The following is a 23,817-nucleotide window of genomic DNA, read 5'->3' as shown; positions in this document are numbered from 1 at the left end:
ACGCGACGTAAGCGATTATTGGTGTCGTTATCCACTGGACAGAATAAGATAATAATATTGTCATTATTGTAGCTATGTCTTGTTTTATTGTTTAGTGATCTTATTTTTGGGGTTTATAAAATTACCCTGTATTGCGTTGGCTGTGTGTTCTTTTTGTCACAGCATTCTTGATTACTTACGCCCGTGAGCACTATCGCCCAAGGGTACGCTTCGTTGATCACCCCGTGACCCCTGTTGCAGTGCGCAGCACCACAAATCGTATAAAGACAATGAGAGACTCACAACGACAATGAGAACGGCCTCCGTGGTCCAGTGGTTGAGCGTTGTGCTCACGATCCGGAGGTCCCGGGTTCGAATCCCGGTGGGGACAAATCACAAAAATCACTTTGTGATCCTTAGTTTGGTTAGGACATTACAGGCTCAATTGATTGTCAAAAAAGTAAGATGATTCGTGGTTTAGAAGGCACGTTAAGCCGTTGGTCCTGGTATTACTTACTGATGTAAGTACGTAGTCGTTACATGAGTCATGTCAGGGGCCTATGGCGGCTCAGTAATAACCCTGACACCAGGGTTGATGGGGTTGGTAATCCACTTCACAATCCACACGACAGAAAAAGAAGAATGAGACACTTTCCAGGCTACGTTCTCTGAAAATAATATAGAAGGCGCTGTTCAGATTTAACGTGATAATTACCTATTTTCTTATTGTTCGGGTATATAACTATTCACAAGTGCTTGATATTTGGATCACATACGTATAGAATTATATTAGGTACTACCTAGGTATATTGCTTCCCTTTATTTCGATCAGAATAATAATGGGTGGAAGGTGTGTTGTGCTTAGGTGTAATAACAAGGGTCATTGTTTATACCCAAAAACTAAGATAAAGATGCATTTATGTCTGTTATTTATGAAATTAGAAGGTTAAAAGGTTTTTGGGGAACGTAGCCTGGAATGTCCCTCATTGACGCTGGCGTCTTTCACTATCTGAATAAAAACTATAAAGTTAAAAAAGAGCGAAGCTTTTTGTTGAAAGTTTATGGCTATCGGCTACTTCGCGGGCATTAGGTAGTCATTATAACAGCGAAGGTAGGTAAGTACTAGGCAGATACCTACTGATATTATGGCTGTGTTTCCATTTAACCTTTCTCCTGGTTATAAGTGAAGATGTCTAAAGTGGTACACACTTATTTAGTACCAAGGTTAATAAATACCTATTCACTTTAAAGTTTGAGATTCTAAGATTGTAATAATAATAATAAAAAAGTTTATGTAATGAGAGGGTAACACAGGTTATCCACATTTTTATAAATTGGTCAAAATCTCGATTTTAGCAGAGTGGACTTAAATTATTTATTAAATGCAAGCAGCATTACAGGCTTATTGTCCTATTTTTTATTGGTATTGCTTACTGTCCTATTTTTTATGTTTTTTTTTCTTTTAAGGCAGTCGGGTTTTCAGTGTGGCCTGATACCTAATTCTAACAACTGCAGTATAATTATCGGTTATTGTACAAATTTGCACAGTACCTTCTAGATTTTCGTTCATAGGTATTTTACTCTTCTTTTAAGCCATGTGGCAATAACAGTTACGGGGATTCTGTTCTTTCTAATATAACGTAACAAATACTTTATTTGCACAAACGGGAAAAAGACAAAATTAAAAACAAAAGAAAAATAGAATGAGCATGAATGATGATGTGGGAGCATATTGTATTATGGACTACGGGCTGATTTGATCATATATCACTGTCATTGTCACCCTACGGTTCATCTGTTTGATCAAATCCATCTCAGGATTTCGTGTCAAAAATGTCTGCAAGTCGCCTTCTAATTATATGAGTGGCTCTGTCAACTCCATTCTTGTTTTCCTATCGTGTGGGTTGTAAGGTGGATGACCGACCTCATCAATCCTGGTATGATTATTATTGAGCCGCGAAATGCCCCTGACATGGCTCATGTAACTACTACGTATTTACATCAACAAGTAGTAACTGGGACCAACGGCTTTCACGTGCCTTCCGAGGCAGGGATAATTTTACTTTTGAACCCTCGGGTGATTATTAATGTAGTTAAACAAACTAGAGATCACAAAGTGATTTTTGTGTTATGTCTCCACCGGGATTCGAACCCAGAACCTTCGGATCGTGAGCCCGACACGCAACCACTGGACCACTGAAGCCCTTCCGGAATTGTAGATTATAATGTAGGTGGGAATGTAGTAACTAGTTTTTACTCGGTGATTTCTCTCGCCCCTGCGTTTGTAATAGGTTTGAAACAGGTAATTTTCATCCAAATCGGTTTACCGTTTTAGTCATTAAAATGTACAGACTTACTACCATCGCTTTGTATTTCTTTTAATGTCTTTTGATTGTTGTGTTTGACATTGTGCTTTATGGTCTTTGTAGCGGCCATCAATAATAAACGTTTATTTCTTTCCAATTACAGGTACTTACCTAATAAATATTCAAATGGATTGAATTTGGAAACCACTAGTAGGTAATTAGTGTAATAAATAATAATAATAATTTTATTTAATTCTCAAAACATGTCTCATAATATATGTGTTAGTAAACTTATAATGCTTAACAAAATCTACAAATGTAAATGAGTCAGTTAGCTCAGTAATAAGTATATCAATTTATAATAATATATAAATTATTGCTAGTTATCCTCAAACAATGTAGGTACAAGTAGGTATAAAAGTAAGTATTTATTTCTACATTCTTAAGTAGAGTTATATACATAGCTGGGCACAAGTTCCAAGTTAATATTTCAAGTGACGACTTTAAAGTTAACTTTAAAAATTATCAACGAATTTTACACAAGTCGGTTGATCAATTACCTATACATATAGTCTATTTGCCTTTAGAAGGATATTTTCAATATAAATACTTATTGATGCTTATGAAGAGTAATTGCACCAATATAGTAATGAATTAGTATATAGTAATGATCAAAATATCGTTATACCTAACTCTTAAGTATATTTTTCATCACGAAAATAATTATTGTAAAATACTCTAATGAAACACACTTTTATTAATTTTGCAAGTTTTTCCTAACTACCATACGTAGGTTCCGCTTTTTCTGTAGGAGTTCACGATTCCCGATAACTTGCTTACTACATCTTCCAAAGTGCAACGCTTTAACTTTTAACAAGGTTATCTACCTACCTATTTTATTAATGGATTAGCGATTCACGAAGTTAATTATATGATTAAAGGTATCCAGCTTTACATTAGTAAGGAACTATTGCACCGTTAGGACTAAGTTCTCAGAAACGTTGTCAACTTATAGCCATGCCTTCGAAAGTTTGGGGACCCCAAAAATTATATTTCTTTAACAATAGCTTAGGCAGGTAAAAAAGGGCTCTGCGCCGACGGATTCCTTTTACACAAATCCCGGGGCCTAGCTTCTGCTATTAGTACCCATTTGGCAACGTCGCTGTCACTTGTTAGAGAGGGTGAGAAAGCTGGCAACGTCGCGCGGAGCCATAATTTCGATAAGTCACATCACATCACGTCATCGACAATACCTTCACTGGTTGTGGACTTGTGGCAATGGTTTATCAATGACACAGTCCACTCATTGTTGGTAAACTCAATGAGACAACAACTTGAACAACTGATTATTTAAACCTATACACATGTAGGTTTTTTTTTAAATTGGTAGGTAGGTACTTGAGAGGAGAACTAGTAATACTAGCTAAGTACCTATGTGTGTGTAGTGCTAGGTACCTACAACAATATAATTACAAGGACTTAGTGGAGATGCTACGAATATTCGGCTACTATTCGGTATTCGGCCTATTTGGCCATTTTTCTGGTAGTCGATACACAGCCGAATAATGCGCACTATTCGGCCGAATACCCAATCATGAAAAAAAGGCACGTCAAATTACAATATTTTAATAAGTAAACTTGACCTGTGGTAAGTAAGCGTGCTGTGACGTGATTTACCCGCAATGTAGGACTTTCCAGGCTACGTTTTCCAATACAAATATAGATGGCGTTGTACAGATTTAACGTGATAATTAATTACCTATTTTCTCAGTGCTCGGATACCTACATAATTATTCAAAAGTACCTTTAATGTATTTTTTAAATAAAGTTAAAAGTACCTATAATGAAGGTTTTTCTTGCAGCTTCTTTTCCCCGGCTATACAGGTTATGGGAAGCTGCAATAGTTTTAGGCGGATGAGACGTTCGTTATGTAAAAATTGACGATTCAAAGTGTAACTATGTTACATAATGAATAAAGATATTTTTGAATTTGAATAATGGCGGAGGCATTATATCAATTTTTTTGGATAGAATTATGTTGCTACCGATATTGCTTTTCTTTATTTTGATCAGAATAATAATGGGTGGAAGATATGTTATGCCTGGGTGTAATAACAAGGATTATCATTTATACCCAAAAACAAAGTTAAAAGATTTATAATATGTCTGTTATCCATGAAATTAGAAGCTTAAACGAAGGCAACTCTGTACAGCGCCATCTTCATCTTTTTTGGGGATCGTAGCTTGGAAAGACCCTCATTGAAACAAACAATCAAACACCCGCCCGTGCTGCCGTGTGCTTTACGTGTATGTTACGAGGGAGACAGATTGCGACTTTCCTTATTCTTGTTTACGCGCTCAATAAGGATGTATATTGTGTCGAACATTCTGCGGCCGAATATTCGGCGCTTCGGCCAACAGCATCGTCGAATATTCGGTATTCGGCCTAATCACAATTCGTGGCGACTCTACATAACAATAACATCTATATTATAGATGGCGCCGTAAAGATTTTCCTACATTTAACCTTTTTAATTTCATGGACTTATGCATCTTTTATTTTCGTTTTTGGGTATACATGATGAACGTTTTTATTACACCCAGGCGTAATTATAGACCCATTATTATTCTAATCAAAATATAGAGAAACAATATTAGGTAGCAACATAATTCTATATGTGCTTCTGCCAATCAAAAAAAAAAAAATCAAAAATCATTTATTTCCGACATGATGGTCCACTAATATAACACTAATTAATTACACACTTAAAAAATAAAATAAAATCAAAATTAAAATACAATAAAATTAAAATTACATAATTACTAGTAGTTTTTGTAATAAAAAAGTCAATATTGTGGAATCCTTACATAATGAACCGGGTACATAGGTACCCGAGTAACGAAAAAATAGCTAATTACCTATCACGTTAAATCTCGACAGCGCCACCTACATTATTTTTGGGGAACGTAGCCTGGAAGTCCCTCATTGTCAATTTCTTTTTAATTTACTTACCTAAATAAGTATGGTATGTAGCAATTTAATACCTTATTCGATACGTTTGATAAGTTATTAACCTACCTAAAGTTAATATTTCTAACTGGGGTTTCTTCTTGGGTAGGTACTTCTAATTGGTCGGTTTTGGTACTTCAAATTGCACAAGTACCTACCTATATCACCAGTCTAATTTAAAACAATCGTGCCATGTTTCAATGCATTGTACTTTAGTATGAAAGGTAAGTTTGTTTTGTCGTCGACAACACTCGCACACACGGGTTTGTGTTTATATCCTTGCATTCCTTTCATTAACAATCGTTCGAATAAGAGTCTTATGCGACTACGTGTCAAGTTTATGTCAATTCATGGAAGGAAACGTAATATCCTAACAGTACGGATAAACTGTTCGTACCTATAAACTGTTACAGTTTTAAACCTTAAGTAAAGGCGTTTTCATCGCTATAGTTTGTCCACTTGTATTTCTGACGAAATGCCCACAATTTTGAAGTCGCAGCGTACATTGGTACAAGGAACGAATTCCGTTCCACTGGTTAGTGTGACGTCTATAATTTGTGCTGCTTTTTTGAATACCGTCGGAACTAGAAGCCAGTTTGAAAACTTATATAATAGTATGTACAGAAAAGAGGACGTAATATGATGCAAGCCTATGTTGACAAGTTAACAGAGAATATCTAGTGCAAAGGCTACATTTTCTAAATAGAAAAGTATTTTAAATATATAAATTCCTATGTAAGTAGGTAGATATATTAGTTGGTACACGAATATTAGATTCGAATATTAGATTGTATTAATTTTATTATTTTAATTAAATAGGTTCAACAAAGGTCGAAGCACTCCTACGAAAGATGAATTAGTACCTACATATTTATATTGTAATGAAATGATAAACCAGTAAAGATAACAAATAAACGCTTTTGTACGGCAAATGTATCCTCTAGTCCAGATGATTAAAACGGAACGTCAATGTAATGAGTTTAGTACGTCCATTCTATTAGGGTATTGTTTCTATTGGAATGCGGTTGATGTTACATATACAGAGCAGACTGTCGTCAAGTATCAAGGTTGTTCACAGCTACAATATGGCATCGGCTTCCGGTCTCGTAATTACTACTGTTTTTTTTATCAGATAACGAAAAAACAAATGCACAAGCTCATCAATAAAACCTCCGGCACGCAGCGTGACACACTGCACTGCAGCTATACAATGGTCCAGTTCAATGACACGGGCCTTCAACGCGACATCTAGCGCCATCTCTTATCACGCCGCGAATGTACCAACTACATTAGCTACAAACAACTCACGTGAAAAGTCGACCTTTCGTCTACGTTCACCGCCTGCAATATTCTCATAAATTGCAAATGCAATCACTAATAACCACATTTGTTGACAAACAACCGGTGACACATGCAAATCGCGTCAAAAACACGGTCCCTAGCAAGGGCCCGGGACGGACTGTCCGTGCGTCTGTCTCCGTGTCCCGATGCGGTCCCTTTCGTGCTTAGGGCAGACGTTTGGCTCGCTCTCACATTGGCTGTTACTGCGGGCCAATCGCAGCGCACTCCGCTCCCCTGCGCCACTCGCAGACAGCGTCACCACGGAAAAAGCGGTGGGGAAAACATCTGACGAATTCGCCTACGTTGGCTAGCACTTCTCCCGCCATTCATTTTACACACAAATTGGCGTGCGAGGCCACACCACTCTATGTAAATACACCAATCGGCTTCAACCCATTAGTTACCAAATCAAAAGATGTTAGGATCGGATTAAAAATCGCTGACACATTGCAATTTTTTTTCAGCAGAAAAGGAGAGGCCGACCTAGAATAAAGTTTTCGCCTTAATTAGGCGGTCGACAACAACCGGTTCACACACAGTTTTCACACATGTCGGGCGTGTGAAGCGGTTTGTTAATCGCGCTAGCAATGTGATGACGCGGCGAGTCAAACTGGGTGATAATGATGTTACGAGTGGTCGCGTCACTGCGCGGGATTCACTGCCCGTACATTTTACTAAAGGCCTTATTACACTACCCAATCCATCTCTACCCATCCAAGGCCCGATGACGAGAGCGTCAGGACCGTAGAATATCGGGATTACCTACCTATCCCTGCACCCGATGCATCGACCGGATCGGGTAGTACCTATAATACCTAACGCCTTACAGCTCAATGCACACTGAGGGGGCACAGCCAGTTTTGGAAGTCGGGAACGGGATCTTGCATGAAACAACGGCGCAGGGCTGCTTAAATTACAAGAACTCGCTGCTTTAATTTCTATGTGAACGCCACCATACAAACTGAAACATTACAAAACTCTCGACCTGGATCGCTCCCGGAGTCGCCTCTGTGTGCCGTGCAGCGAGTGCCGCGCTCAAACATTAGGTACGTTTATCTATATTTTCATTAACAAAGCAAGTCATCATGTACATATCTACACTGCACGGCTTTTTAGCCACCTTCGCAATAACACGCTAGCCGGCTAAATCCTACTCAATAACAGGAAAGCAAATCTATTTGACACTTTTATTAAGTTAAAATCAAATTACTAAGCAATAGATAATAAGGCAAAATAAATTGTATAAAATAACTTACCTATCTAAGCAATAAGATATGGTTTGAGCGCACTAAGAGCTGGGAAGTGTTGCAAACGTTCCGATTTTGCACTACGCTAACGTACCTACCTAGGTAAGTATAACTCGCGTGTATCGTGATGCCTCATATCTCATATTTACTTAATAACTCGGCAAGTCTCAGTTGTCTTCTTCTGGCCATTTTGCATTAAGATCCTACCTATTACGGCGCTCCGGTGCTCGGTGGATTATCAGTGGCAGTACGCGCCGAAGTGCACTCCTCTTCGGCGCACACGCATTTCATCTTCTTGCGCTCGGACGTAGTGACTGCGTCACCGGCAGTGCTGTTCATCTCCCACCAGATGGCCCCGCCGAGAATGTTGCGGAAATACTGCGGCACTCCACCTTCGCGTAACAGGTACCTGGGCAACAGAACACGTACATAAATAGGTACATAAGGTCACGCTTATTTCCCATTGGGGTAGGCAGGATACAATCCTGACACACCACTTTCGCTTCTTCCGCATTCACCAAAATCTTCTTACGTATGTTAGGTATTCACCGGTGTAGGTACAGTAGGTACGTTTACACTCTTAATCTGGCCTTAAGGCAGTTATGATTATAGGTAGAGTAAATATAATAATTAAAAGGCCGGTCATAGGATGGGTGACCACAAAAAAAAGTATTCATCTCGAGCTCCTCCGTGTTTCGGAAGGCACGTTAAGCCGTTGGTCCCGGCTGCATTAGCAGTCGTTAATAACTACCAATCCGCACTGGGCCCGCGTGGTGGTTTAAGGCCCGATCTCCCTAACCATCCAAAGGGAAGGCCCGTGCCCCAGCAGTGAAGACGTTAATGGGCTGGTGATGATGATGAAATATAATAATTTATAGGCCTAGGCAACTAGTAAATGAGTGTAAGTAGGTATGCATAAAATCGCTAAAGTATACCTATATAACCCATCGAAACAAAGGAACACATCTCGCGTCAAGGATCCAAAGGACATGCGCGTGGGGTTTCAGTATCAGTAAAATGATAAACGACTCACACGGAACTACGTTCGCCTACGAGACGCTAGGTATTCGTAACTCCAGTATGATGGGACCAATTCCCATTTTACTGATTCGAATAAAAAACTTGAGTACAGGTAAGTATTTTGTTAAATGTAAACACACAACGAGGTAGACTTTGTAAAGAATGGTGCGTGCAGAGGTTTGTCTAGGTAGTAGAAGGGAAAATAAAAATTCCGAAACTTACAAGAAAAACTCCTCTTCCTTAAGTTCCTCAGCGCGGCGTCGCCAGTACTTCTGCAATTCTGGACTCATCTTGGAAGCCTCTTCCACTTCCTTTACCAAACTCTCTCGTTCTTCCTCCAGTTGCCTTAACGGGTCTGTGTGAACAACAAGAACATTACCTATAATACCTATTACACAAACCGTTGCTGGGTTTCATTCTATGTAGGTAGTGTAGGTAGTAATTAACGTTCAAATTAGTTCAAACCTGTTTCGCTGTAAGAAAGTAACGTACAAAAAGAAATTACCCATGCTCGGGTTAGTCTCGAGAGCCACTTCAGGGATGTCCATGGGGATTTTACTGTCATGATCTGCATTTCTCTAAGACTACTAAAAAATGAACTGAAATGAATGATAAAGGGGAAAAAATGTACTCAGGCTAAGTCGGATGGAGTCGCTAGTTTTTAAGTAATAAGTTGTGGATATATCACTACTCTAGCCCATCTATATCGAGAAAGATTAAACACTTGCTTTTTTAATTGTTTTTCGTTTATCAAGGTAGTACCTACCGATATAGACGTATTCCTCTTCCTCTACGGATATTTCTTCAGGCGGCGGCATGGGTTCCGTAGTAATGGTCAGCTGTGCGTGCGCTTCCACATCATCCCGTAACGTGTTCTTTAAGTCTGTGTAAACCCTACAAAGCAACATTATCTTGGCAGTCTGGACGGATTACAAAGATTTATAATTGTTGAGGAGCTCGGTGGCGCAGCGGTAACCGCGCTCGGGCTGCGATTGTTGAAGTTACGCAACTTCCGCAAAGGCCGGTCATAGGATGGGCGCCTAAAAAAAAAAGTTTTCATCTCGAGCTCCTCCGTGCTTTGGAAGGCACGTTAAGCCGTTGGTCCCGGTTGCATTAGCAGTCGTTAATAACCATCAATCCGCACTGGGCCCGCGTGATGGTTTAAGGCCCGATCTCCCTATCCATCCATAAGGAAGGTCCGTGCCCCAGCAGTGGGGACGTTAATGGGCTGGTGATGATGATCTTGAAAAGGGTAGGACAATTAATGGACAATACTACGAAAACTTGCTGATGATGATAATTGTTTAACCACTTTCCGATAGCCTTTCAGCGGCATAAATATCTGGGGGGTTAAAAAGGCCACATGGAAGCAATTCATCTAAAAAAGCAATGTTGCTATTTGACATTTGTGTGCATTGCACACTTACTTTTATATGCGCTAATGTCAAATTGCAAAATTGTTATTTTAGATGAATTGCTTCCATGTGGCCTTTTTAACACCCCCCCGATTGATCGGGTGCATTGATGATCTACCTATCTGGCAGGTTATTGATATTAGGTATGCTACCTGCCAGATAGATCATCAGCAAATTGTACCTATAACAAGTCTTGATGTATTTAATACGTGTAGTGTATGAACGCATAATTCCTTCCGGTTCATACTTATAGACTAAATCCCATTACGAGAATTTCCTATAGGTACATGTACCTATCTAATAATCACCAGAAACTAAGCAGCGAATTTTGATTCTAAGTTCTAAGATGGATATGTTAAAATGTATTGTAATAGATGATCGGCCAGTCGCCCTTATAAAGATCCATCACGTTAGAAATTACATAATTAGGTAATACTTTATCGGTTTTTACATCTACCCGAGAAGGCGGCTGAAGCTGTTCTGTGTTTTTAATTCGCTACCAGACCATAATAATTGTTCGGTAAATGCGACACCTGTGTGCGATTGCTTGAATGATCTCGTCGGTCTTCCGCTCGTCTTCACCACGCAAGTCGACGATAGGTATGTGCAGGAGTGTGTCGCTGTCAGACTCCATCATCCTACGATATCGCAGTATGGCAACCAGCAACTCCTTTGCGCCCTTCAGTTGTTCCCGATCTTTATCGCGCCATTGCTGCTCCAAAGTCCTTCAGGATGAGACGTAAAATAAACAGCCTATAAACGTCCCACTGGGCCTGCCCTTAGAGTATGGAGCATACTCCACGCTACTTCAATGCGAACTCGCTGTACCTACAACTAGTAGAGGTGTTTGCACTGGTAGCAAAAACCAACCCATATCAATCAATAAGTTGAACGAGGTTATGGGCTTCTCACTTTTTTCAAGATTAAATCCGTATTACGTTTTTGCTCGCTCTTTCATTTACTTTCTATGGAAGCTAAGATGTTTCATAGCGAGTAGATGTGTGTGATAATAGGCAAGTCTCTAAAACAACGTGGTTCCGATTTGATTGCTACTTTACATACTAAATAGGCATAATATAATTACCTACATAAATACCTGCAATACTTGGTAACCGTGACAGGTACCTAACCACCCCTTTGCGTACATAATGGTTTAGAGCAATTAGGTATATTAGAGAAGACTCAATCTCACTGTCGGTCTTTAAAAATGCTCGAAAAGATAAGCAATTAGGTATACCTAACTACTTTACTACTAAATATTTCTAAAACCTGTCATATAATATTCATTACCTTGCACTAATCAAAAATCTGTGTTTTTATTTCACGATAAGTATTATAAGTTGCAATGAGTAAACCTGAGTATGAAAGCCCTGGGTAGCCTGTGCGTCAACACATCGGGCGTATGCTTCACTGGCTGCGGCTCGAATCTTTCATAAGGTCGCATCCAATGGTAGAAACCCTTCCCCGTATCTTTCTTCAAGTCCTTGTAAGTTAAGTGTTTAGGCTTGTTGGACAAACTGGATGACATCAACCATTTCTAAATAAGAAAGAAAGTGCTGTTCAGTCTTTATTTTGTCTTTAAATATTATTATTTCACTGCTTGGCACAAGCCTCACTTCAATCAACTGGAGGGGTATATCTAGAGCATAAATATACTACTCACCACGCTATTCACTGCTGCGCTGCGCTGGAGCGGTTATTGCTTATTTGCCAATTTTTAAGCCGTCCGTATCATGTATCAACATCTGAGAGCCAAAGCGAGTCGACCACATAATTCCAGCATAAGTGTCAACTGGGACAGATGTCAGTTTTCATGTATGCGAATGACGACCTAACCCGATATTACATGCCCCTCCAACATACTGATTAGTCCAAAGGGAAAGTCGACTGTTCAACATTGTTAATTGGTAGGTACTGTTAGATGGAAAAGAATCGATCGACCTAATATCGACTGATCATCACTATGATCTGATACATCAATATGAACATCTCAACACTAGCTTACGTACCTACCTTGACTTACCGCGCATTGAGACGATTGTAAAATGTTATGTTATTGAAATATAATCACTAATTGTACTGAACTGGTCATTCTGTTTAATATTACTTATCAATCAACAACTAGGCTACGAGCTCTACAACTACATTTTTGTTAAAGAAATGAGAATAGCGTACCTCGGTTTCAGTGACATTGACAGGCATAAGGATTGATTGGAGGGTACGATTGTCACCGAACGTATCGTACTGATTTATAAAGCACCACGGCTGCCAACGGCACACTTTCTCGTAATCTTGTAATAAAGTACGATGAATCAGCTCCGAACATGTTAAGTCACTAGAATATAAAATAACATTACACAAAAAGCGTATATATAAGTACGAGGAATAAGACCCACCGAGTACTGGCCTCATCGTAGCTCGAGAGGGGTATGAACACCACAGGTTGGTTGCTGGAGAACGAGATACTGACTCATCAACCCTCAACCCCAGACCTTGGAAAGACATAATACCTATAACATACTTGCACAGAGGCTCTAAAGAATAAAAATGAATTGGTCGGAATTCCCAAGGGATAGAAATATCCCACAAACACGTTAACAGCGGGCAGCGTAGTGGCGGCGGCTAGTCGCCGCATCGCTCTCCGTGCCGCTGTTGTCATAATTCCATAATACCTAATGACTTCACCCCATTTTCTAGCCTGCCCTGACCCTTGTGCTATTCAATCCTATATTGTTTTAAAGATATGTAAGTAACCCGACAATGCAAACTGCGGATTCGGGGACCAATATCCTTAATAGGACAGAAAGTTTCCTTATGCTATACATTTAGGCGTATGTTTGTGTTTTTGATTTTTTTCTTGCAACCTAATGAAATGCGTAGTCCACAGCAATTGGTTTAAAAAAAGAAACATGCCAACATGTCGTCTGCAGAGTTCTTCAGTAGCTGAAAATTAGTAATTGCTACCACATGAAAACTCAACTCTTACATTTAGATAAGTGTGTGATGTGAAACTAAACAAAATAGCCAGTATTCTGGGGACTTTGCCTCGATGTGGTTATAAATTATTATTATTATTTTAAAATTGTTTTTAATATTGTGTAATGTTATAATTGTAGTTGAATGGAACGGAACGTATTTGTTTATATATTTTTAATTTGTGTCTAATGAACATAGGTACTAAACAAAGTTGAAAAATATTATAGGTACTTAGATATTATTACCGTTTGAGAATAAGAAATCTGTAATTTTTAGCCTGATACAGTTCTCGACATTTCCCATGGGATGTGACAGAGCTCTCAGACTTCCAATCAACTTTTCTAGGGTCCTCGGGATTTTCCATTGATTCCGTGTTTTCTGTGCGTTCTGTGTGCTCTGTGTCCTCAGAACCCGCATGATGCATCGTTTCTTGGGAACATGGTTCGTCTATTAACCTAATAGACCCTTCTCCATCTATGAGAATCTTTTTACAAAAAGAGTCTTTCAATCTCGCCCAAAGACACTGATTTCCGGGCAGGTCATTTTCGTAAGTTTTTACTTGAACGTTACAGGTAGTATAAGATTTACATTGTGGGCATGCTTCGTAGCTTATATGTAAATTTTCGCCATTATATGTGGCAATTGTTCTCGAATCCAAATTTAGTTCGTATTTATTTTGAGTGTTAACCATAAGGCTTGTATCATTTGGAGAGGTAACTGTAATACTTCCATTTGATTTGTCTATTGAAACTGTTGTGAAATTTGCATGTTCTATTGTATAAATTATTTGAACTGAAATATAACCATCACTGCTGGTCTTGACTTTTTCCTCCTCCTCATTCCCTAACATCTGACTACCATCTGAATGACTGCTAGTGTAACTTTTTTGCGATATTGATGCCTTTGATCTTACAGTATCATTTTCGAGTTCCAGCACTTCAAAGTATCTTAACTCTTCCTCTGTCCACTCCGGAAAAATTTCTTCATCCTCAACAATATAGTGGGTAATTATCCTGGTTTTATTAGGGAACGAGACGATTTGAATACCGCACTGATTAAGTAATATAGATGTACCATCCATTCGTCTAGAAAATATTTCACCCAAACAATATTCAGTTGCTGTTCTGATGGTCAATTTTTCTATGTCAAAAGAATCTTCATTTATCCATTTTTGCCTCAAGCCACTTGTTTCAATAATTTCAAATTCTTCTATATATAGCTTGTATTCTGGAGGAGGCTCATCAACTATAACTTCTTCAACCACATTTTTAGATGGTTTTGCTTTTTCTTTACCTTTGGGTTTTGCCTTTTGTTTAGCACTTGTGTCACTAGGCTCTTCACGGGTTTCAGGAACTACTATCCTTTTTTCATATTTTGTAATATAGATGTAAGTTCCATCAGGTCGCAGCACCTCGATATCACCTGATTCTTTAAAAACAATTACTTCTCCATTTAAGCTTATGCATCTCATGGCTTCATCCAAATGAGGAAGGCCCTCTGTATGAAATTGTTTAATATGAGAGATATCAGGAGAATTTAAATCATGAACGCTTTCCGTAATGAGCCCGTTGGGCCATGTAACACAAAACGAGAAATAATCTTTTGTTTCAAATTGTGGCTCTACATCTGGTTCTGCTACCGACGGTGATGTTCGCGGCTTACTTTCTCGTGGTTTTGAAACGTCTGTAGTAGATGTAGGTAATACGATAGGCGCCTGATAAGTTTGTTTTTTAATATTCATCATTACATTATCTTTAGTATTTATCCTGAATGATTCGCAGTCGTTACGTATTTCAGGAGAAACAAAATCTCCTAGTGCTCTATGAACCCAAATTTCGTTGCTGCCGTTACCTGGTACAATATTAAGTAGTATGTATTCGACATTCATCGGAATTAACAAAACATAATAAGTAGCAACACGAGTTCCATCTTTTGAAAAGAATGCTGTGTCTTTACCGAATGCTTCGACTCTTCTGTCGCTTAAATCATAACCTGCAAAGGGTTTTTTGGGCTTGTTTGGGTCGGGAACTAAAGAACGACGAGAAGCAGCAAAAGACTGACCTTTCCGGGGTGTCGTTTCCATTGATTTCTGTTTTCTGCTGCTTTTTGACTCAGCGTCTGTCGAATTCGGGGATGATGCTGCTACTTTCGTTGTTTTGCTGCTTTGCGAACCAGGAGGCGCTTCCTGTTCAGATTCCTCCATCTGGAGCATTTCCTGATGTTTAAGAGAACCTTCTACTAGTAAGTCTGCATCTACTTGGGTATCCTCAAGACAGGAAACTTTTGCAAAAGGATCTGTTAAATCTTGGCATTCTGATTGTCTCTTGGAAAGTAAATTAGCTTCATAGTTTTTTTCTTGATTTTCAATCCAGTCATAATTTTCTTCTAATACAAAATCAAAAAAGTCTTGTAAGCATAAAGGTGTTGGTATATGACAGCGCCATTCTTCACGTGATATTCCGTCCTTATCATGACTATTGAAAAACATTAATAATATGCAATCTGTTACTTCGCAGTACTTATAATCAACACAATTAAATTTATTAAAAACTTCAAACAAAATTTGAAAAGCACAGGTGCCAAAAAAGTCTTCGAAGAACTCAAAGTCATCAATCATATGAGTAATAGGGCGATTGTTGGCTATCTCAGCTGCAGACACTAATTCACTTATGTCAGGACAGTCAAATATTAACTTCAGACGGAATTCGGAACTATCACTTTCTTCTATTATGGACTCGCGAGAGACTTCTTCACTCTTTGTCATAGACGGGAAGGATTGCGGCATACCACTAGCAATTTTTTGTAACGAAGGCGGTTTTGGTAGTGGTTCCGCAAGAATGCTGCGTTTTAAATATACTTTTTTAAAATCATATATTGTGCTTGAGGGTAAATGTGGCTTTTTTAAAGAACTTCTGTTATTGTAAAGTTTTCGACAAGCCAATATATGGATAAGCCTTTCTAATTCTGCTGTTTCTACGTCTTCTCTATCAAAACAAGACAACAGTGCATTGACGTGGAAATTAAGCTTCGCTTCAATTTCCCCTAATGGTGGATTCTGCGTTTGCCAAAGATTGTGTAATGGCATGCCAAATAAAGCTGATCCGACAATGTTATCCAAGTTCATATTTCCCAAATGGAAAGTAGGGTATTTAGCATAATCACCGTATTTAATAACAATTGGATCTTTATGTGTTTCATATTCTTCTCCGTAAGATACACGATATTTTTTTTTATCAGCTTCAGTTTTACAAAGTGTATTGAACACATCTTTAACAAATGTTTTTACTTTACTAATTTTGTCCAGATCTTTGGCGACATGATGAGACTGGTTCAGTGTAACAGCAGCAGATAATGATGACCTGCTGTTATTTGCATCAAAATTTTCTGCAGATGCTGTTTGAAGAATACTATCTAAAACTGAATAAACTGTAACACACTCCAATGGTATATCACTGATTTGTTGTTTGTAGTATGTAACATATCGCTCGTCATCTTCTCCTTCTTGTATGTGAATAATATCCATGTTCTCCAGATAATTAACATGCTGTCTAGATAAATCTTGGACGTCGTACATGAGGTAGCACACCTCGTCGTATATCTTGTCTGGATTGCCTGACAAAGCCTCACTTTCCCAGTAAGGTGGATTAAACATTACAAATGCTGTATTTTTAAAGTCATCCGCGTAATTCTTATTAATTCTGAGATCTTGCAGATCGGCCCAAAATTTGAGAGCTTTTTCAGTCATTATCTCTGTAATGCTTTGGCCCCTTTTTGTAGGGCGATTTAAATTAGAAGGCACTTTTGTAACGGATGGATCGATTCGAACTTGAACTACTGCCGTAAGAGGAATCCCTATTCTCACAAGACTCCACGGAAGGTTTGGGTCCAAAAAACCTGTGACTGCGACATACACATTGGGTCCATCTGTAGGAAAATCATCCACGTACACGCGATCTCTCCATTCCTCACCTCGTTCCCGTAATACTGTATTGTATTTTTTACCTTCAACAGGTTCTGGCACTGCGGGCTCGTCGCTCTTGCCTTTACCTTTTTTAGTAGTAGGAGCAGAACGCTCTGATTCAGGTGCTTTGGAGCTAGCGGTACCTCTCACTTCCCCTTTTTCTATCATGGTCAAAGACTCACGACGTAATCCCTCTCTAACTTCTAGTTTCTGCCTCCTAATAAAAAGATATTCTTCTTTCATCTTCAATATCAAGTGCTTGATGATAAGAGCCATTATATCCGTTGGAATATCTTTCTTTTCTCTAAGAAAGGCTTGGCCTTCTTCAAATACGCGTAAATTTGCATCTTTAATTTTTTTGTCGGATCCGAGTTGATTCACCATAAATATGGTTTCAGTCTTGCATATGTTTTTAACAACAAATCTTCTTTCTTCCGAAGCCATGGTTTCGAAGTTGTTTAGGTAAATCCGTGCCTGTTCGCTCCCTGCAGCTTCCAAGAGAATCACTTTCACTTTCCATGTTTCTTCACTCAGTTGTGCTTCCTCGATGCGGGCACGCCAAAAAGTATCGTCAGCCTCCTTGGCCTTACCTTTAGGCCCCATATCTCAACTTCTTCAAATCTACAATTAGTTCAAATAAAAACACAATAAACCTATTATAAATTGTATTTTCATTCAAATCATAGTAATTCGTAAGAATTGTCAAAGACACGTCAATATAGGTAAAAGTATTCAAAGAGAATATAAATGAATACTTACTTGGATCTTTTTTAAAATAATCGCTGTTGACCCAAGTATGGATGCAGAAACTAAATTGGGGATTAAAAATAATAATGAGCTATAATAACATTTAATACATTCTCTCGATGGAGGTACCTCTGACTTCGTGAGGTAGTGTTTATTATAGCTTTGCAACTTTGTTTGCGATACAGAGTAAAACAGGCCTCCGCTTGGTGACGAAGTTGTCACTTAGTGGATTTACAAAATGCCCAGCAGGTTGATAAATCATATTGTGTTTTATTTTGTCTAGTTTAAGCACACACACACACACACACACACACACACACACACACACACACACACACGGCTATACAGCTCTGCCTACCCCTTCAGAGATGTTTAAAGTTATGCTATTTAAATAATTATTATATTAAGATAATATTTTTGTGGAAACAATTTTCGCATCTTAAGCGGAAATCTATAGATTTCAATCAAGTACCTATATGCGTACTAGTAAATGCGTAATTATGAATTAATTTGCGCACATGAATAGGATTGACACTCATAACACATTTCGCTAATAGACAAAGTATGGACACAGTCCGGACACTTCATACAAAAATCTCGTTCTTACCGTGCCGCCTTACCCCGTGCGTGTGAGCGAGACAGGCAATCTACGAGTGATCTCTTACTCCAGACTCCATCCATCTTCCATCGCCCAGCAGACAAGGTATGGTAAATCAAGCTCCCTTCAAGGTCGTACTGGTGTGGGGCAGAGAAGAGCCCATTGTGTTGTAGTGTAATAGTTAAGTGTTGTTTATTCTATGATATGGAGTAGTATTCAGCCTCATAATGAGGAACTTTCCAGGCTATATTCCCCAAAAAAATTGAGATGGCGCTGTACACATTTAACGTGATAATTACCTATTTTTTCATTGCTCGGGTACATATATAACAATAATTGTTGCTTGAGATATGCATATGGATCACATACATACAGACTTTATATTGCTACCTATTGCTTCTCTTTATTTTCATCAGAACAATAATAGGTAAGTATTTTATCTATCTATATTAGAAGAAGTGTTGTGCCTGTGTGTAAAAACAAGGGTCATCATTTATACAAAAAAGGAAAGATAATAGATCCATATGTCTGTTATCCATGAAATTAGAAGGTGAAACGAAGGGAACATTGTACAGCTCCATCTATATTTTTGGGGAATGTAGCCGGAAAAGTCCTTCATTCAAAAACTAAAAAAATACTACCTAAATACATCAACAGTCTTTAATCACTGTGTAAAATGGATAGTAATAATCACCTTTACCTATATCTACCTAAAACTGCAAAGAACATCTAGGTACATAAATTGTTAGATAGAAGTTTGCTTATGCATTTGCTTACTTATGCAATAATAATTAATAAAAATGATACATATTACTCAATGTAAGAAAAACAAGTCGCATTCAGCATAGCAAAGAAGTCACTGACATATATAATATATATATTATATTGATAACATAATAAACTCAATACAAAATACACGTCATGAAATTGATGCTAATTAAAATCGTATACCAGATTATAACTAAACTTATAACACATTATTTGGAGTCTTCAGGCAGGACTTTTGTTACCCAGTCTTTGATGAGCTCCATGCTCTTTCTACTTATTGAATGGTCCACTTTATCTAGTACGTGAAATTCTCCTTTTACTCCCAGGGACTTCAGCTGATTGAACGTCTCTTTGCCCCATTTGAGCTCTACTAATGTATCTCTGTTTCCATGCACTTGAAGTAGTGGAGGCACTGCAACTGTTAATTGAAAAAATATATACCTAAATGTTGTGAGGGATAAAATAATAGTCACTTGAAAATAGCTTGAGAAGTCATATTAAAAATACCCATAACCCATAATAAAGATAATTGGGTCGTGTACTAGGTTCAAGATAAATTATGAAATTCTGATTACTAAATAAAGACACATCTAAAACTAACGAAAAACATTTTCTTTTTTCTATTAAACTTATTTATGAATTTTAATCAAGAAAAACGTAATAATAAGTCCGACATTTTGTCACGTTTTTCTATGACGTCACAGAGTGCTTTTTCATACAAATTCCATAGTAATTTCGTGTTTTGACGTTTAGTAAAAAATAACTGATTTGACTAGTTGGAAACTAGCCTATTATTGTACTTTCAACAAATAATGCAAATGTGATCTTACACTGAGCATCCACATCAGCCTTTAACTCATTATAAATAATTGATTTAGTTGGTAGGAATGAACTATGAGCAAACACTCCAGCAAGATTGCGGTCCCATAGGTACCCAACATGTAGTGACAATGCTCCACCCATGGAAAACCCACCTGCAAAAGTCAAATGAAACTCATTATAACTCAAAAACATGATATCATTTTTGCATTAAAAAATATGTTCTAATCAAGCTCACCAACTACTATCCTATTGCTTGGAATGCCAGCCTCATGTTCTTTTTGAATAAGGTTCCTCACTTCCACTTCTATTTTAGCAAGTGAATCCAGATGCTCAGGTACAAAAGGATTTATATCTAAGCGGTCAAACCACACATTGCTCAACTGTCCACCAGCTGGTGTATAAGGCTGACGTGGTGCAGTTGGATATAACACTTTGATATGAGGAAACGTAAAATTCTTATTCAATACTTTTATCCACTCTTTCATATCTGATCCATTACCACCTGAAAAGATTAATTGCCTGTTAACTAAGTTTATATTTTTAGAGGTTACAGGCGGAACAAAAATGTTTTCAATACAGGTTAAGAGGTTGTATCTTTTCTGAAACTTACCAGATCCATGAAAAAATATTAAAGTTGCTGTGTGCTTCGCACCCGTGTGTTTAGTGAAATGTAGAGCACCAAGTTTAGACATTTTATAAAACTTCTATAACTTTTTCACGTATATTTTTCAATGTGAAGCATATTATGTTATATAAAATATGTGAATAGATATGAAGCTATGTAACGTTGTGTAAAGTTTCCATTGACATTTAGCGGAAAAGCATACTGATTACATACTCTTTGCTTGATCTCATGTTGAACTTCAGCTCTATTTTTGGCCTATTGTGCGCTATGGGCATTGTCGTCGCCCGCCTGACTGATCTAGTGTTGTGTTGTAGATAGTTTCAATACTATCGATAGTAGCGATAGTTTTAGAAATGAAGTTTCCTACACGTTACGGTATATTTCAGAAATTTACTGCAAACATTCAGTATAAACATTCTGCATATATATTTTGTTTGAGAGTTCTAAAGATAGATGTACATTTCGTAAAATATTATTTTATTGCACAAAGAAACGAAACGAAACGAAGTAAAAAAAGAAACATATATAGTAGGTAAAATATGAATAAAAAAATATAGGTAGGTAGGTTAAGTAATATTCTTATTGTTCATTAATTTATTATATAATGGTAACCATTGATGTATAATATAGTACTGTTGATAAAAATAGTATTTTAAATGATAATTAAATTCTTCAAACTTTCGCGTCATTTTAAAGGATATTCGCATTAACACTACCAGGCGCACTGTTTTTTTTTTTAGTTATAATTTAGGTAGGTACTTATTTTATTAGAAGAGGGCCGCGCGCGACAAACTTACCAGAAATCGTTATTGTTCTCGTTCTCATTATCACCAATATTACAAGAAACCAAATTTTTTGGATTATCATTAGTAACATACGAGGGCTGTTTGATATTTGGCTGAAATGAAAAACTTTTTAAAACTAAAAAATGGAATAAAACATATACAGTTCTATTTTTAAATGTTTAGTAAGCTTACATGCAAAATTTTATTTTATTGGCTCCAAAAAGTCTACTTTTATGCGAAGATTAATTTTTATTTGCTAATTACGTTTGAAAAATGGAAAAAAATGAAGTTCGGGTTATTAAGTTCTACGTTTTGAAGGGAAAAATAGCAAGTCAGATTAAAGCCAAGCTGGATGCCGTATTGGGTGGCTCTTCTCCTGCGATGAGTACAGTTCACACCTGGGTAACCGATTTTAAACGGGGCAGAAAGAGCAGTGAAGACGCCCATAGAGCTGGACATCCAAATGAGGTCACAAATGAAGTGATGATACGCAAAATTAAAAAAAAAATTCTAAACGATCGAAGATTGACATTACGAGAGATAGCCATAATGGTAGGGATATCATCGGAACGAGTTTTTAATATTTTACATGAACATTTGAATATGAAAAAGCTTTGCGCGCGATGGGTGCCGCGTTTGCTGACTGCAGACCAAATGATTCCTTAAAGTGTCTAGAGCTGTATAAACATGATCCTGTTAAATTTTCGCGGCGATATGTAACCGTTGATGAAATATGGATTCATCATTATACGCCTGAAACAAAAGAACAGTCTAAAAAGTGGTCTAAGAGCGGTGAACCTGCGCCTAAGAAGGCAAAATCAACATTATCGGCTGGAAAGGTGATGGCTACTGTCTTTTGGGATGCGCGAGGTGTGATTCACGTGGATTTGAGGAGCTCGGTGGCGCAGCGGTAAACGCGCTCGGTCTGCGATTGTTGAAGTTAAGCAACTTTCGCAAAGGCTGGTCATAGTATGGGTGACCACAAAAAAAAAGTTTTCATCTCGAGCTCCTTCGTGTTTCGGAAGGCACGTTAAGCCGTTGGTCCCGGTTGCATTAGCAGTCGTTAATAACCACCAATCCGCACTGGGCCCGCGTGGCGGTTTAAGGCCCGATATCCCTATCCATCCATAGGGAAGGCTCGTGCCCCAGCAGTGGGGACGTTAATGGGCTGGTGATGGTGATGATAATCTTGAAAAGGGTAGGACAATTAATACTACGCAAACTTGCTGCAAAGATTGAATGAAGAAATTCAAAGGAAGCGACCTCATTTAGCGAAGAAAAAAAATACTGCTCCACCAAGACAACGCACCTGTTCACACCTGCGCTGTAGCAAACGCTAAAATCAAAGAATTAAGATATGAATTGCTGCCGCATCCACCTTACTCGCCAGACCTGGCTCCGTGCGACTTCCACCTGTTCCCAAATTTAAAAAAGTGGCTAGGTGGCCAAAGATTTTCTTCAAATAAAGAACTCATTGCCACCGTAGACGGCTATTTTGAGGGGTTGGACAAGATCTTCTACCAAAATGGTATAAAAGCTTTAGAGAAGCGCTGGAATAAGAGTGTAGAGGTAGAAGGAAGCTATGTTGAAAAATAAATCATTTTTGTGTATAATATTAGCAGTTATCATTTTCATTTCGGAGACTTATCAATCAGCCCTCGTATTGCTGTTGTGTCGGTACTAATTCCACTAGGTCGGCACGGCGGCGTCGGGATGGCGTTGTTCGAGTAGGTACATAATTATTCAAAAATACAATGTAATGACAGAGGCATGTATAAAAATATTTGTTGCTTGATATTTAGATCACATTATGTATAGAAGGTTAAACAAAGGAAAATATGTACAGCTATATTGTTTTTGAGGAACGTTGCCTGGTAAGTCCCTCCGTTTATTGTAACGTAGCATATATTTAATGTATTTTTAAATCTGACTTGAAATGGAGATTGTTCTCGTGACATTTTGTAAAAGTTATTTTTTGTATAAGGAGAATAAGGTAAGCCTAAGAAATTCACCAATATATATATTTTTTACTAGAACGCTGTAGGTAAGACACTATTTCTAATATATTTTTAAAGATAAACCGATTTTATTGTAAATATGCGTAAAAAAGACTATTTTCCAATTTTACTGAAAGGGTTTCATCAAATTTTCTCAATGTTTCCGAAAAAAATGGAAAGTTTTGGGCATTTAAGGAAAAAAAGTAAAAAAGATGAATGA

The 23,817-nt window shown here is 37.9% G+C and overlaps 2 protein-coding genes across 3 annotated transcripts; both read right to left on the bottom strand.

Annotated features, from left to right (window-relative positions):
* Window positions 1–8,093: 8,093 nt before the first annotated feature.
* Window positions 8,094–17,858, bottom strand: LOC126380271 (uncharacterized). Its single transcript, XM_050029551.1, has 7 exons — window positions 13,540–17,858; window positions 12,494–12,653; window positions 11,674–11,855; window positions 10,852–11,043; window positions 9,670–9,797; window positions 9,126–9,282; window positions 8,094–8,292 (listed from the first exon to the last, which is right to left on the bottom strand). Exons 1-7 carry the CDS (start codon window positions 17,856–17,858, stop codon window positions 8,094–8,096), a joined length of 5,337 nt encoding a protein of 1,778 aa, XP_049885508.1.
* A 1,388-nt stretch (window positions 17,859–19,246) lies between these two features.
* On the bottom strand, window positions 19,247–21,114 carry LOC126379865 (lysophospholipase-like protein 1). Of its 2 annotated transcripts, none has more exons than XM_050028835.1 (4): window positions 20,801–21,114; window positions 20,426–20,692; window positions 20,199–20,342; window positions 19,247–19,786 (listed from the first exon to the last, which is right to left on the bottom strand). In XM_050028835.1, exons 1-4 carry the CDS (start codon window positions 20,880–20,882, stop codon window positions 19,578–19,580), a joined length of 702 nt encoding a protein of 233 aa, XP_049884792.1. In that variant the 5' UTR covers window positions 20,883–21,114; the 3' UTR covers window positions 19,247–19,577. The 2 variants fall into 2 exon arrangements, with proteins under 2 accessions (XP_049884792.1, XP_049884793.1); XM_050028836.1 differs by having other exon boundaries at window positions 21,029–21,105.
* Window positions 21,115–23,817: the final 2,703 nt, after the last annotated feature.

The sequence above is a fragment of the Pectinophora gossypiella genome, chromosome Z (genome assembly GCF_024362695.1).
Source record: "Pectinophora gossypiella chromosome Z, ilPecGoss1.1, whole genome shotgun sequence".
NCBI classification, from domain to species: Eukaryota; Metazoa; Arthropoda; class Insecta; order Lepidoptera; family Gelechiidae; genus Pectinophora; species Pectinophora gossypiella.
The sequence above is the reverse complement of the archived record's forward strand: the minus strand, read 5'-3'. Positions and strand labels throughout refer to the sequence as shown.

Bases quoted from the DNA above. Each gene is read 5' to 3' on its own strand.
- LOC126379865 (XM_050028835.1), bottom strand. From the start codon at position 20,882: ATGTCTAAACTTGGTGCTCTACATTTCACTAAACACACGGGTGCGAAG. The intron at 20,343-20,425 runs GTGAGCTTGATT...TGACTTTTGCAG, and splicing joins AAGCAATAGGATAGTAGTTG to GTGGGTTTTCCATGGGTGGA. The intron at 19,787-20,198 runs GTAAGATCACAT...TTCAATTAACAG, and splicing joins GGCTGATGTGGATGCTCAGT to TTGCAGTGCCTCCACTACTT.
- LOC126380271 (XM_050029551.1), bottom strand. From the start codon at position 17,858: ATGGGGCCTAAAGGTAAGGCCAAGGAGGCTGACGATACTTTTTGGCGT. The intron at 11,856-12,493 runs GTACGCTATTCT...TTTCTTATTTAG, and splicing joins TCAATGTCACTGAAACCGAG to AAATGGTTGATGTCATCCAG. The intron at 9,283-9,669 runs GTAGGTACTACC...TAGGTATTATAG, and splicing joins AGAGGAATACGTCTATATCG to GTAATGTTCTTGTTGTTCAC.